Below are 15,410 nucleotides of genomic sequence, written 5' to 3' on the forward strand. Positions count from 1 at the left end.
CCATTGTTGGATCTTAATTTCAACTATTTAAAACACTGTAATGAGGGAATTCCTGGTGATCCAGTGGTTCGGACTCCGCAATTCCACTGCAGGAGGCATGGGTTCAATCCCTGGCCAGGGAATTAAGATCCCACAAGCCTGGAGGTGTAGCCAAAAAAAAATTAAATAAAAAATAAAACATTGTAATGAAAGAGACACAAAATTTCACATACACATTCCAAATTTTTCACTAGGATGCCAGTGATTAATTTGTGCTGCCAGGTTAACTAGTTTGGGAGTAGATTTTACAATAAAGCTTCTTCTGCCTTTTTGTGCATAGATTGGAAACTTTAGTGAACAGGGGCTCCAGTAGAGAGCTCCTAGCTCTGCTGTGCATATCCACTCACATTCAGACTCCTGTGCATATCCACTCACATTCAGTTGTGCAACCAGCCACATTCCCAGTTTTCCTGTACTGGGCTTAATATATGCCCAGCAAGGCCCAGGCACGTCTGTTTGAGAACTTGCTTTTCCACAGAGTAATAGTGGGTTAGACCAGTGACTGTTCACATACTACAGTGTGATACAACATTATAAGTTTAGGCTTAATTTACATTTTAGGTGCCATTTGTGAAATTAATTTTTTTAGAAGATGTTGGGGGTAGGAGTATATTAATTTGTTTATTTATTTTTGCTGTGGTGGGTCTTCGTTTCTGTGCGAGGGCTTTCTCTAGTTGTGGCGAGCGGGGGCCACTCTTCATCGCGGCGCGCGGGCCTCTCACTATCGTGGCCTCTCTTATTGCGGAGCACAGGCTCCAGACGTGCAGGCTTAGTAGTTGTGGCTCCCGGGCCTAGTTGCTCCACGGCATGTGGGATCCTCCCAGACCAGGGCTCGAACCCGTGTCCCCTGAATTAGCAGGCAGATTCTCAACCACTGCGCCACCAGGGAAGCCCTCAAATTAATTTTTTTAGTGAGGAATACTGATACTTATACTTATCTATTATTAAAAAAATAAATACCTTTGAAAAAATTACCTAATATTCTTCATTAACACCTCTGGTTCATTTTAATTAAGGGCCTCTTGCAACTAGAAAGCAAGCTTTTTTGGTCAACCATTACCATTTGCAGCCACTTACCTGTGTGGATCAGGACTATCTTGATATTTTACAGCATAAACAAACCATGGAAATAAATTAACCCCTGCAGTTGATATAGGACTGTAGGTCACAGCCTCTTTTTATCAGAATTTTGTGTTCTTCAACACAGCCTTTTGTTTTGCATTGATAACTTTTAAAGAAACATTGCTGGTTATTTCTAAAATTCTGGAATTTTTCTAATCTTCAGCGTAGAGCTATAGAATTCTGTATTGGGCAGTTCTTTCTATTTCCACACTTGTAGTGTAAAAGAGCATCAATACTATTTAGTATACAAGCTCACTATTCTTACAATTTTCTACTATTTCAAATAGCTAAAAATTTGACATCCAGCATGTAAATGATATGAGAATTAAATAATATATTAAAATGAATTTCAAGGTAAGGAGATTGGTTAAAGACTACTATGGCAAAAGGCCTACTTTGCATTCTGAGTGTAAATCTTTTCTATCATTTTTGAAATTTTATTGGAGGTCACTTTGCCTGTTTAGGAGTTCCGTATTATATATAAGCTGGACTTTTCAAAGAACACTCAGGCAAAGAGGCAATAACAGTGGAACCTGTTTTTGTTGGTTGAAGAGGTAGAAAAGGAATTAGGAGGGAGTAAGTCATGATCCATTTTACCTGCTTTCTCTTTCCATTTTTAACTGGACTTAGTTCTGCCTCTCTTCACAACAGTAAGAAAATCACTCACCACTTTCCCAACTTCTTACAGATGCTTTTGAGAGATACAGGTGAATGGCCTTGGAACCTAACGTGTGTCCTCTGGGTTTTATTATCCATTGTTCTTGTCCTAGACTTAGGTAAATGGCTTTACAAAGCCTTTATTTATTAGAACATATAAGCGTCATTCCCTGTAGGTCTGGAGTGCATACTTCAGAAATCTTATAAAATTTATTTTTAAAAGCACTTTTTTTTATGCATTGGTTTTCCATAATGTCTATACCCAAAAATATAGATGATGTTTTAGGGAAGGAAAAAAAGGTGACAAAATTGTATGTTTAGAGAGCCTTGTAATAAAAAAAAAAAATCTCGTTGCTTGAGGTGTTCTATATAAAGAGTTTTTTAAAATAACTTTACTAAATAATGTATTTTGTGGCTAAAATTCTCCTAACCTCACCCCTCCCACTGCCACCACCATTTGTCATATTTCTTCTGTGCACACTATTCCAGGGCCTGGCTAAGCAGCTGCCCCTCTTATCACCGATTTGCTCACCTTGTGTTTATTTTCCTTTCTTTGCAGAGACCCTCCTTGATGACTTCCTTCTCACGTACACGGTCTTCATGACAACTGACGACTTGTGCCAGGCGCTGTTGAGGCAATATCCTTCATTAACTTCAGGATGCTGTGTCGGCTTCCTCTCAGACAGATGTCTCACATTAGGAATTAACTGCCTTTCTTCATTTACTCAGCCCCTCTGTAGAGTGTGGCTATGTTAAATATTCATGTCATGATAGCCAAGGTGAAAGATGAAATGAAACAGACTAGGCAGGGGGAACTGGAAATGAATGCAGAGCTGCTGTTTTCACATTCTATGTCGTGGGTAAATTGTGCTGTCGATATTATGTTTTCTTCAAACCTACGTCTCAAGACTTTAGAATCTGGAAATGAATTTGGCCTGCTGGGTAAACACCAGAGTCAAGAGGTTGAGTGGATTGGCAATAACTGAACTTAGAAGACAATCAGTCAGTTAGTGCCAGACCATGTGATGGGAAAACATACATATGTGATAGTGTGTTTCTGGGCAGGTATCCCGGGGGAGACAAGGATTCCTCACTTGGGAGGTCTTATCCCCGTAATCAACTGTCGTCGTTTCAGAGCTTTGTCAGGGCATGCTCTCTTAGGATGATGGATGTGATTAGAAGGTTGATGACCAGTTAAGGAGGCTTTAGGATTGCATACACTGACTAGAAGAGATGCAACAGATCAAAGGCTGGAAAGCCATGCCAAGGAAAGGCACTCAAAGTTTCCAAACGAGTGTCTTGCCTCACAATGTTTAAGGAAGAGTTTTTTCTTTATCATTAGTCAAGCCATGATAGTTACAGGAAAAGAGGAAAAGAACATTTGCCTAAGTGGAAATAATGTAAGATAAATCTTTATATTATGCCTTTCAAGTGAAAAACTAGAAGAAAAAGATACTTTAATAGATTATTTTTGTGTTTGCTTGAGTTTGTTTCACAGGTAGAAATCAAAGAAATCAGATGTCCTTGATGTACTTTTTTTTTTTCCTGAGTTAGTTGCTTTAATTTCATGGTGACATAACAAGGATTATAAGTATTTTTTCTCCAGATATAGCCATTCTAAAATGTTCAGGGTTAGTTATTACTTTTCTCCTCTATTTTATTTTTTATTGAAGTATATTTGATTTACAATGTTGTGTTTATTTTTGCTGTACAGCAAAGTGATTCAGTTTTATATATATATATGTGTAGTAGTATTCCATTGTATATATACGTACCACATCTTTTTTATCCATTCAGTCCTTGATGTCCTTTTGCAGGCTGGGGAGACAGTGACTGAATCATGTTTTAAAATAGTTACAAGGCCTGATACAGAATTGATTCCTATTTTGCAATTATATATCAGCATTAAAGAATATAGAATCCTGTCCAGTAACCCCAAAACCTACCTGTGTTTGGTATCATAGCATTTTCTATTTCTAGTTAACGTTTCAGTGTGTCCAAGATACTCAGAATGATAATTTTGGGGGCAAAAATGCTAGGTTGTTTTAGAAAGTACCAAGCTTCTGTCTCATTCCTACGGCTTTAAGCATGTTGCCTTTGAGGTTGTTATTTTTATATAATTTTAACAGCATAGTTAACACATAGTCATTGTATACAAATTGGGAAATGCTTATAAGTAGAATAAAAATAATTCATGTTCTCTGAAATCTCATTACCTTAAGAAGCCACTGTTAACTATCAGTATATATCTTTCCAGGTAATGAATATATAAATAAGCATAGTTAATAGAAATGGGTGATCCTAACGTATACTTTTCTTACTTGCTTTCCTACTTAACAGTATACTGTGAATGTCTTGTGTCAGTAAATATAGTGCTGGACCATCAGTTTTATGGCTATAGAAAAGCCTGTTAAATGGATATGCAGTACTTTATTTAACTGTCCTCAATGGTTGAAGCATTTAGGTTATTCCTATTTAATATATTTTTATTCCAGTGAAAATGAAAATTAGTAGCCCTTTTTTACTTACATTTGCACACTTATCCATTTCTTTTTTTTTTTCACATAAATTCCTAGGGTGAGCATTTGAATCATATCACAAATTATGCTCCAGAGATCTGTGCTCATTTGGCACTACTTTAGAATGTGAATTGCTGATGATCAAAGTATATCTGGCCTAGTTCTGATCTAACGTTTATGGAAACAGTGTCCACCTATGTAGTGAGGCCAGATCTCTTGGAGCCCATTAATCTCTTGTGATTAATGGGCCACCTAGGGTCTCTTGGAGGTGGCGTTAACCCATGCTGCCTGTGGAGCTAGGTCAGCAGCTGTCAGTTCTGTCGTCCAGTCCTTATCCTCACGGCCTGCCACCATGTTATGTAAATCGTTTTCCTGGGCTTACCCTCTTCAGTGCACACCTTTTACTCTCCCTACACATATTCTTTTCTTCCTGCATATTCAGGTACTTGTAGATTTTTTGGAAAATGTGCCTTTTAGCATGGTTTGTGAAAGCAAGAATAAACGGATCTCTTCACATTTCTTACTTGCAACAATGTAATTTTCTTAACCATTTGCACCTATTCTGCTAAGAAGTATCAAGGCAAAGAAGAAAACTCAGATGTTCCGTGTCGAAAACGGAAGGTCTTGCATCTTGTTTCCCAGTGGATTGCTCTGTACAAAGACTGGTTACATGAAGATGAACATTCAAAAATGTTTTTAAAGGTAATGTAAAACATCCAGTTATTGAGTAATTCTTTTATGCCAAATGGCTCATTTCAAAAATCTCATTTGTAGGTTACAGTCATCTAATTTGTTTGTAATATTGAAGTTATGATTCAAAGTATTAATTTGTTTTGACCTCTGAAGCCTGATATTCCTTACATAGAAGAAGGCAAGTTCTATAGTCACTCATTTAAGGTTATTTATTTTATATAAGTCATGGGAATTTTGACTGCAAATGAAATATTTAAGGAACGTAAAATAAAACATACTTCAAACTTGATACTGTTTAATGTGTTGAAATGTATTATAACTTTAACTAACAATTCCCATATCTACAATAATGGGATAAAACATTTATCATTTAAAACCTATAGGGCTTCCTTGGTGGTGCAGTGGTTGAGAGTCTGCCTGCCGATGCAGGGGACACGGGTTCGTGCCCCGGTCTGGGAGGATCCCACATGCCGCGGAGCGGCTGGGCCCGTGAGCCATGGCCGCTGGGCCTGCGCGTCCGGAGCCTGTGCTCCGCAATGGGAGAGGCCACAACAGTGAGAGGCCCGTGTACCACAAAAAAAAAAAAACAAAACCTATACTGACAATGTATACATTATGAAACCTTTTCAGGACCTGGTATATTTTGAGACATTAAAGCAATAATAACCTATAAAATAGATACTAACCTAGATTTATATTTGAAATTGGATAAGCTGATCTATGTGTCTAATCATTAGTAGGCTGCAATATCTTTTCAATACCGATGATTCTCTGGAGATGGTTTGTAAACAGTTGGCCACCAAAACCGTATTAGCTGTGCAAGTTAACACAGAGAAGGGGTACAGTGGAATTTGAGCAGGGAAGAGTTCTATTTCAGAATAGGCAAGTATCTAAACTGATTTTGCCTTTCATGAAGGAAATCACTTTGATTTCAAAATTAAGATATCACTTAGACATCCAGTTTAAAACTGGTTTAAATCAAGTCTCTGACTAAACTAATGTTATTTTCAAAACAACTGGGTAGTTTAATTCAATGAATTTTTTCACTCCCAAATGGTCATGTGGATATTATTTCTAAAAATTTAGAACAGGCGTGGAAATTTTGAGTAGCCAGCCAGAGATCTCTTAAGTTTCCACCATTCCCTACCTATAGCCTGTAAAAGCTTCCACAGAGCCACACCAGTTGAGCGAGGGGCTAGGAGGTGGAATCCCACTCAGGATCTCATTGGTACCTGGTTTAACCCCCAGCGTTGTTCTGGATTCCACTTATTTCCCTGAGCAGGTTAACCACTCTATGAATCTTAATCCTTACAAAATAGGCAGCAAACCAGTTAAGCTGAAATTTTCTTTTTCCCCCAGACCATATACAGAAATGTACTGGATGATGTATATGAATACCCAATACTTGAAAAAGAACTGAAAGAATTTCAAAAGATACTTGGAATGCACCGTCGTCAGTAAGTAATTTTCCTCATCACAGTTAGTAAAAGAAAGCAGCACAACATGTGATAGAATTGGGGGTGTCTCATATATATCATTTTGAACATTTTGAATCTGAGATTTATCTTGATTCCTTAGGTTTTCTAGGAGTAAATATTTGTTTTTATATCTCAAGATGAATGAACACTAAATCAAGCTTATTGGCCATTTTTTTTTTTAACCCTGTTTGGTGTGGTAGAAGCAAACTGAGCCATGACAATCTGGGTACATAAGAACAATTATCTAATAAATTATTATTTAGTTTTAAAAGTGTAAATATTTAACTTGTCATTTGGGGGAGCTCATAGCTATCTCTAATGAATAGGAAAAATGTTTTATAAATAGGTCCCAGCAAGTCATGGTGCATTTTTAAAGTTCAATTTTATGGATTCCCTGAAGTTTCTTTATCAATTCAGAAAACTTAAAGGAAAGCATTTATTCGGTGACTTTTGTCATATCCAAGGTGTATCACTGAGGTATCTATCATTAGTCTTTCATACTGCTAATACCTAACTTTACTCTGATTTACCACTAACTCTTCTTATTAATTTTGGTAAATGAAAACATCAAGTCATTATTCAGTTTTCAGATATAGCTGCAAAGTTAATCTGAAGGGAAAAATTGTTCTCTGATTTACAATGTAGTTTCTACTTCTTAAACATAAAACACATCTGTTGTCAAGCTGTGAAAAACTTCTATTAAGATTTCAGCAGTCACAAATGCACTTCTCATAGAAAATGTTAATTCAGGCCTTTCAGATTATCGATTTGAGATTTAAAGCCTGACTTAATTTTAGCAAAGGGAGATCCTATTTAGTAAAGGCTATATAAAGAATTTTAGGGTGAAAACAAATTATGTATAAACCTTAGTCCCAATCAGGAAAATCACACATTTAGAAATTCAGAAATGAGGTGCAGGGTGTTAGAAATGAATGCTGTGAATTTTGGTGGTCTTCTTTTATCACAGTCTACACTGTAATAAATTTCGGTAGCCTAAGACTAGTATGAAAACATGAACAAACAAATGAAGCAAAAAAGAAAAAGAAAGAAACCTTTACATCAGAATAATCCCCTACATGGAAGTTGATCTATGCTGTAAGGCAGGCCTTCTTACTGTTGGGAAAATTTAATTCTGGTTTAGTACACATTTAAATGCATTAAATAAATTAATGGAATTTAATACATTCCATTTAAAAACTGGGAAATAAAAGATGTAAGTAGGAAAATTGTCTAAGACATGATTCTTGCCTCTTTGGTACAAGGTGATGAAATATCTCTAGATTCTGGAATAAGATTTGAGCTGGGGACCTGCAGAAGATCCCCCAGTTCCACCACACATAGAAACATCCTGGAAAAGATCTGTCTTGGCTGACTTATTTAGCTATCTAAAGAACAATAATTTCACCTAAAATCGAGCCAACTATGAGAAAACTTAGAGTTTCTGTGGAAATAAATCCAGTTATTTCCTCAATGCTCAGTTTCTATGGGTAGAAAGCAAAATATACCTGTTGAATAAATAGCTTCTTTTCTTCCTGGTTCACTGGAAATCCAGAGCCCAACATCAAGTGTGTTATGCATAGTAAACTAATGAATACTGTGTGTTTTATCTTTTTGAAAAGCAAAAACCTCTGCCCGCTGTCTGAAAAGGAGCCTCTGTGACAATCACTACATTATTCTAGGTTTGAGGCAAAGACTGATGTCTTGTCCTTTTCCTTTCAGCACTGTTGATGAATATTCACCACAAAAGAAGGTAAGGCAGCCCCTTCTGTCTGAAATGGGGTGATCTGGTTTGGAGGCCTGGCCTTGGCCCACTTGGTATTTCTTCATAATTAATGAACGCTGCCTCTAGCAGAGGAGGGCCAGGTGGGGAGCCGGGGGCTGCACCTTGCCTCCCCGGTCCTACTTCACTTAGCTTTCCCTGTGCTTGTGCAGATTCAGTTTCAGCCAGGTGCCCTTGACTTTATGACATTCTGAATTTTTGTGGTGCGTTTTGGAGTCTCAGAGTTTCCCCAGCATCCCCAGAATGATATAAATTTGATTTGTAGTCATTGATATAAAGATAGAAAACCATCTATGCAAGACTCTTGCCTGAGTCTTGTAAGAAGAAGGTTGAGTAAGGAAGTCTTGTAAGAAGAGGGTTGGAACCCTTCAACCCAACAGAAAGAGAGATGGTAGCCAGAATGAATGTGTTTCCTCTTCAACCTGAGCGGGGGAGGGGAATGCTAAATGAGATGCCAGGCACAAGTTTTGTAGGAGCTGATATACCAGGTGATGGATAATCATAATGAATCATGTACCTGTTTCTCTTAAGCCAGTCGTTGCACTACAGCAGAAGTATGAAACTATCTCGACGTGGCTTTATCCAAAAGCAAGGTTGCTGTTGGGTTGGGGAAACCATGTCTTTCTCAGGAGAAGAAGCTATGGATGTTTGTAGCATCCAGGGTTAAAAATCACGCCCATATTCTCCGGCATGTTGCAGAGAATCATCTTGGGGGCTTTCTCCCTTGGCCAAGGTCTATCATGTTGCTCAGACTCTCCACCTCCACATGCATTAATTGAGGCAGCTCCCAGTTTATTCCTCCAAGATTAGATGGGTGGATTTCATATTAAAAAAAAAATTGGCACGCTCTTTTGGAACATGTTGCAAACAGCTCTGGTTTTCCAAAGGGCAGCAATACATTCATTCATTGTTCTCGTTCTCCCTTCTTGCAGAATAAAGCCCTTTTCCACCAATTCAGTCTTAAGGAGAACTGGCTCCAGCCTAGAGGAACTGTGACGGAAACAGAGGAAAGTGAGTATGGTTTGAACAAGGGTCTGGGGCAGGTGGAGTAGCAGTTAATCACCATCATTCTCCAACTTTAACACATCAGCCTGCCTTTAACGCTTTCTAACTGCCACACCCCTAAGACAAGCACGTTAGCATCCACAGTGATAGTTTTTCTTCTCTTGCTGTGGGCGTTACAGTTTTCTTCATCCCAGAGTGCTGTCCCAGGTAAGGAAAGGAGACTGCAAAGAGCCCCCTGCGTTCTTGGGGAGACGTGCAGAATGGACTGGAAAGGCAACCTGTCCCCTTGGCTGCCTTCTCCCCTGCTGTCAGCCCATCGCCTGTGACTCACTGGAAAGTCCACTAAAGCCACCGTGCAGGGCTTTGGCTGAGTCAATCCCTGAGATTTAGAGAAGAGAATCTTGGAGAAAATAATGAAAGGAAGGATGTGCAGTCGAAACTCCTCCAAGGCAAGGCTCTGCCGGGCAGTGCCACACGTCCAGTGTGTCCTCAATCAGTGCTGCTGGCAAAAGGGCTCGTGACCCACTGAAGAGGGCTGCTCCATCAGTGCAGGGGAGACATCTTTGTAGCACTCTGAAGGTGCTGATGTGTGGTTTTTTTAAATTTAATTAATTAAGTTATTTATTTATTTTTCACTGTGTTGGGTCTTCGTTGCTGCACGCAGGCTTTTCTCTAGTTGCGGTGAGCGGGGGCTACTCTTTGTTGTGATGCGCAGGCTTCTCATTGCGGTGGCTTTTCTTGTTGTGGAGCACGGGCTCTAGGCGCACGGGCTGCAATAGTTGCAGCAGGCAGGCTCAGTAGTTGCAGCTCGCGAGCTCTAGAGCACAGGCCCAGTAGTTGCGGCACACGGGCTTAGTTGCTCCACGGCATGTGGGATCTTCCCGGACCAGGGATGGAACCCATGTCCCCTGCATTGGCAGGCGGATTCTTAACCACTAGTCCACCAGAGAAGCCCCTGGCGTGCTTTTCTACATTACTGTTTTATAACGGAACTGGAAATGGTTTCCTCCTATTTAGATAAAGGTTGAGTCAAGGGCAGAGCTGGGAAACACAGCAATTCAAATGTTCATGCTATTGTGACTTGGAGACTTTCTCTTTTAATTCGCCTTTCCCGACAGCGCTGAAATTTTAAGTGTGGACGTTGTATATTTATTCAACTTATTGAATGTTTAAACAACAAATGTCACAGGATACCTCTTCTGTTCCATTGTTTGTGTATAACCAAACATGATGGCACTCGTTGGGTCATAAGTGTCACCTGGGCCGAGTGGAGGAACAAATGGGATGACCTTACCTCCTCATCTCTCAGTTGCTGACCTTCCTTTCCCATTTGTCTTACAATTAATTGTATAATTTTCCAAGCTGAGTTTCAAAGAGTCTGAGTATTTCAAGACCTCCCCCCTCCTCTTTTTGTTCATCATTTTACTGAGCAAGCTGTAAACTTTCCTCACATTTAGTAGTTTGTAGACTGCATCTTTGCCTTGCTCCAAAATTCCGTCTTTTTGTGGAAGGAAAAAAGCCTTTTGTCTCTCACAAGTCTGTTGACAACACATAAAACAGCTATTTGTTAGATGCTATGGTTTTAGTGACACACCCAACCAAACCCAAAACAAAATACTGTCAGTGCCTCTTGATGGCATGTTTACTTTGAGGTTTGTACTAGTAAACCCATAGTTTGTCTTTTGCTTCACTTGTATTTCTGTGCAAACATTCCTGGGTGTATTTTTGTGGTGCCATTTAAATTGCATATGAAATTGCTCTAGGACCTGCACTCCCCATTTTTTTTTTTTTTTTGCAGTCTAGAAGAGAAGAATAAGTATATTGTCCTTCTGTCTTTAGTAAAGAAGCTGGTGTTTTATACATTCAGAATGGCTGATACAAGAGACAAATAACGTGTCAGTTATTTTCATTGCTACAGTTTCTGCTATTAAATCATAAGGAAACATTTTTTCCAGGGCCCATTCACCCTGATAGTGATAATGTCCTAGTAATAATGATTAGTACCACAGACAAGAAAAAGGAAATTAAAAAGGCTGGAAACGTAACCTCCATTTGAAAACTAAACTCACTACCACCTTGATATGGGTGGAGGGACGGCGCTCAGAGGAGGTTCATTCTTAGATGAGCAAGAAGGCTGAAGCCAAAAGCCATAGCAAGTGACAGATTTTTAAGATAAGCTTATGAGAATTCAAATAACAAAATGTGGTGGTCTTTACTGAGCCACTGTGCCTGTCCAGAGGTGAAGTGTAAAACGAAAATGTTTGAATTAGACGCTTTAATAGACTGCTTTGGGAGATCACAGTAACCCTCAAAGAAGGGACTCCGAGGTCTAGTCCCTGGTACACAGATCCCACTGTGTTGTGGCCAGGCTGCCTCTACCCTGAGCAGATGCTTTTGCATGATGTGGGTCTCTCACTACAGTATGGGATGCTTAAGCACTACTCCACCTTGCTCAGCAGCTTTATCACGTCTCCATCTCACGTGTGTGCAAGCTCGCATTGCTGTGCCCTCAGGCACCCGTGTGCACACATATATATGTAAATCTAGCTGTGCCTGCTCTGTACTACAGGGAATAGTGTGGCGGGTGCCTTGATATGGGTGAAAAGTCTGTACCTTATGGCCACAGTTGTTCTCTGTCTACTCACAGTTCTTTCACCTCATGCAGTTTTCTGTCACGTGTATATAACGGAGCACTCCTATGTCAGCGTGAAGGCAAAAGTTTCCAGTACAGCCCAAGAGATCCTGAGAGTTGTGGCGGAAAAGATCCAGCATGCGGAAGAGGATCTGGCTCTGGTAGCCGTCACATTCTCTGGGGGTAAATTATTTTCTGTCTTTGAATATTAATCTTTCACTGGATTGCCTCCAGAAGGAGAGAGTTGACATTTTTATGGAGTAAACGTGCAGCGCGTCCCTTCTGGGTCTGCAGCTGGATGAGCACTCTAACAATAAGAAGCCGCCTACCAGAGGTGTTTCCATGACAACAGTTGGGTACTGTTGGATACTGAATTTCCTCCCCAAGAACTGAACAGAGAGGCACGCCAGTGTTTTGAAATATATTATAAAGCTTTACATATTTTGTACTCTAGATAAGCCTTCTGTTTTCATATTTAAATTAACTTGGGAAATTGCTAAAGGATGAAATTACTTTCCGAAGAAAAAAGAAAGGCAGCCTTGAACTAGTCATTTTGCTGGCTGACAGTTTAATACTTAAAGACTCCCTATTGAAGGAAATAAAAACTGTACAATAAGCCGAAAGCTCACAGGCAGTGTTCCTTCAGGCAGACATGGGGAGTGAGCCCTGGTTATAGTTTTTGCCTCTGTTGGGCCTTTTTTATCCTCAGAGAATGGTTTATTGTCTGTTTTGAATAAGATCACACAGATTACAAGCTGATACTATTGATCTGTGTGACCTGAACAGACCCCTGCGTTTTCACTGGAGCCCGTCAGATCTCAGTGTCACTGGCCTCCTTTTTTGGCTTACGATCTTTATTTAATATCTCATTAACCCTGAGAAAAATACAAAGAAAGTGACTTAGTCCCAGTAGTTGAAAAATGGGAGTACTGTGTAAACTAATCAGCCAGAGCTGGGGCGGGCCGGGCCGGGGAGGGGGGAGCAGATAAAGGGCATTCCTGTTTACTCTTTGTGATCATTCTAGAGTCAGAAGAAGATCAGAATGTATTGTACTTGATGCGAAAGCATTATGTGATGGAACATTACCTCTGAGGCAGGTAAAATGGGCCTACAAGCGAGTTGATTACATATTCAAACAAATACAGCCCATCTCCCCTGTCCTAGTTAAGTGAGTCACTCCTTCCTCTCCCTGAGCGTTGTGCATCCCATCAAAACATTCTCTTAAGAAAAAGAGCAAAAATTTCAGAAATGTGGACTACGTGAATTTTAATCTGGGAGTAGTTGAATGTTTAATAAAATATATTAGGTATTCCAGATAAATATGATATTTGTAGATTAATTTTAAGTGACCAAAGATATTAAATGATTCTAAACAGTATTAAGCTTCATCAAAATCAGCATTTGCCTTTCAAGGCAATACCATAACAGAAAGTAATCATTGGGTCCCCCTGCAGACAGAAGGTGCTGGAGAAAGAAGGACCCTGAGAGAACCTGGTGGCCCAGCTGAGACCCACATCCCCTTGGAGGCTGACTCAAAGTCGGCCCAGGGCCACACGTGAATCTGGGAATTAATCAGTGGGTCTTTTACTACCCATTATCTATTTGATAGCTGTGAAATACGATTTTTACACTCTGTTAGATTCATCTGTCGTTCTAATGTGTATAGACTCATAGCTAATCATCACTAGCAATATCAGTTTATCTCTTGAATTATCTCACAGGTTTGGAAATATGCCGTCATTTTCCATCAATTAGTAGTTTTGTCTGTTAAGAACCTTTCTGCGTGCAGCTTCATATCCCCCAAGCAATAATGTTCTTATGAAGAAAAAAAGCCCACAGAGCTTAATGTATTCCTTGCTCTAGTTATGTAATTTTTAATAAATGTTTTAAATGCTACATCAAAATGAAATGACAGTGAGATCTACAGTTATTTTCTTTTTGTTAAAAAAAGTTTAGAGATGTTGGCCATGTTATAGGTTTTGTGGACTTTTCTAAAAGGACTGGTAGTATTGCCCTCACAGCTTTCAGTAGGTTTCTAGCTGTTTTGTACCCAAGTTAGGTATATATGTATGTAGTAACAGAAACCTACCCAGTTACTCAGAGCTTAAAATCCTATCACTTTTCATCATTCATGGTGTAGTGACAAATCTGAAAGTAAGAAAAACACTTCTTAGCAAATGGAAAAATTACTGTCTGAAAGCCATGGCATTTGCAGAATGCAAATTCCATAGCAAATGCAGAATGGCTCTTATAAAGCCAGATTTAAGGTATGGGGCACACAGAGGGTTGCAAGAAATTGTAGCTAAAGAGGGAGGAGATAGACGAACGTCACAGCCTGGCCATGTGGGACCATTTACTGCCGACGTCAACAGCCCGACATGACAAATACTACTGATCTTTGCAATGCTGGGCCATAAAGAATGTATTCGAGTATCACTTGTGTACTCTGTATCAAACAGAAATGTTCAAAACAAAATCTGGCGCTTGAACTGATTAAGTTATCTAGAAAAAGAGATGTGGCATATTGTATTTACAACCATGCTGGGTAACTGGAGGGCTACCTTAGGAGAAGCTGATTATGTCACAGTGGATTAAAGTTGAGTATCACTTTGGTCGATTCCCATCTGCATCTTGTAGGTGGAGGGAGGACATTTTTCTATGAGAAGCCTATTGTGTTGTAAGAGTCCAACTATGGTAGAAAAATGGCCAAAGGACAGGAACAATAGGGGAATAAAATAGAAGAAGAATAGATGAAAAAAAAAAGAATAGATGAAAATATTCACCTTTACTAGTAGTCAAGAAATACAAAGTAAACCGAGAATCTATTTTTGATTTTAGCAAAACTGTAAACTTATTCAAAGGAATGGTGAGCGTTGGTGGGTGTAAGAATTGAAAAGCAGTTTGGCAGCTTGTATCAAAAACTTTAAAAATGTTCCTTCGCTTTGACCTAGGAATTCCACTACTGGGAATCTATATTAAGAAAATCATCTATAAGCAGCCAAAGATTTATGCACAAAGATGTTGACTTTGGCAATATATATATGGCTGCTGTAATAATAGATCCCATTTATCAAACCCCTGTTACGTGCTGGTCCCTGTGCTAGTATTCAGCATGGTTCTCGCTATCTAATTTATATGACCCAAAAAAACTGGAAACCATTAAATGTTCAACAACAGAGGAAAGATTAAATGATGGCATAATAGACTGTTATATAACCAGTTACACATGACATGACATTATAAATAATTTTGACAAGTGGGTAAGTACTTAAAATAGGAATATAAAACCACATAAGGAATAATTACAAATACATATATCTATAGTGATTATTAATGCAAACATATAAGTAATAATTGTGACCATATGTACATGTGTGCACACACATATCTGCATAAAGATCAGGATGGAAATATACTCAACTGTTACCAATATTACTATCATATGGTTACTTTAGAGTGATGGGATTATGAATGAATTTTACTTT

At 39.1% G+C, this 15,410-nt stretch overlaps 1 protein-coding gene across 7 annotated transcripts in view; it reads left to right on the plus strand.

The window, feature by feature from the left end:
- Nucleotides 1–15,410, plus strand: part of RAPGEF5 (Rap guanine nucleotide exchange factor 5) — a gene marked incomplete at its 5' end in the record, with an annotated part of 219,135 nt that overhangs the window by 169,077 nt on the left and 34,648 nt on the right. For all 7 annotated transcript variants that reach the window (XM_081243594.1, XM_081243597.1, XM_081243595.1 and 4 more), the window contains 6 exons: nt 2,378–2,456; nt 4,895–5,039; nt 6,390–6,487; nt 8,228–8,258; nt 9,221–9,299; nt 11,959–12,108. In XM_081243594.1, the coding sequence (XP_081099720.1) occupies nt 2,378–2,456; nt 4,895–5,039; nt 6,390–6,487; nt 8,228–8,258; nt 9,221–9,299; nt 11,959–12,108 (582 nt within the window). The remainder of the gene's footprint in view (nt 1–2,377; nt 2,457–4,894; nt 5,040–6,389; nt 6,488–8,227; nt 8,259–9,220; nt 9,300–11,958; nt 12,109–15,410) is intronic.

The sequence above is a fragment of the Mesoplodon bidens genome, assembly GCF_964165515.1.
Source record: "Mesoplodon bidens genome assembly, chromosome: 9".
Classification (NCBI taxonomy): Eukaryota; Metazoa; Chordata; class Mammalia; order Artiodactyla; family Ziphiidae; genus Mesoplodon; species Mesoplodon bidens.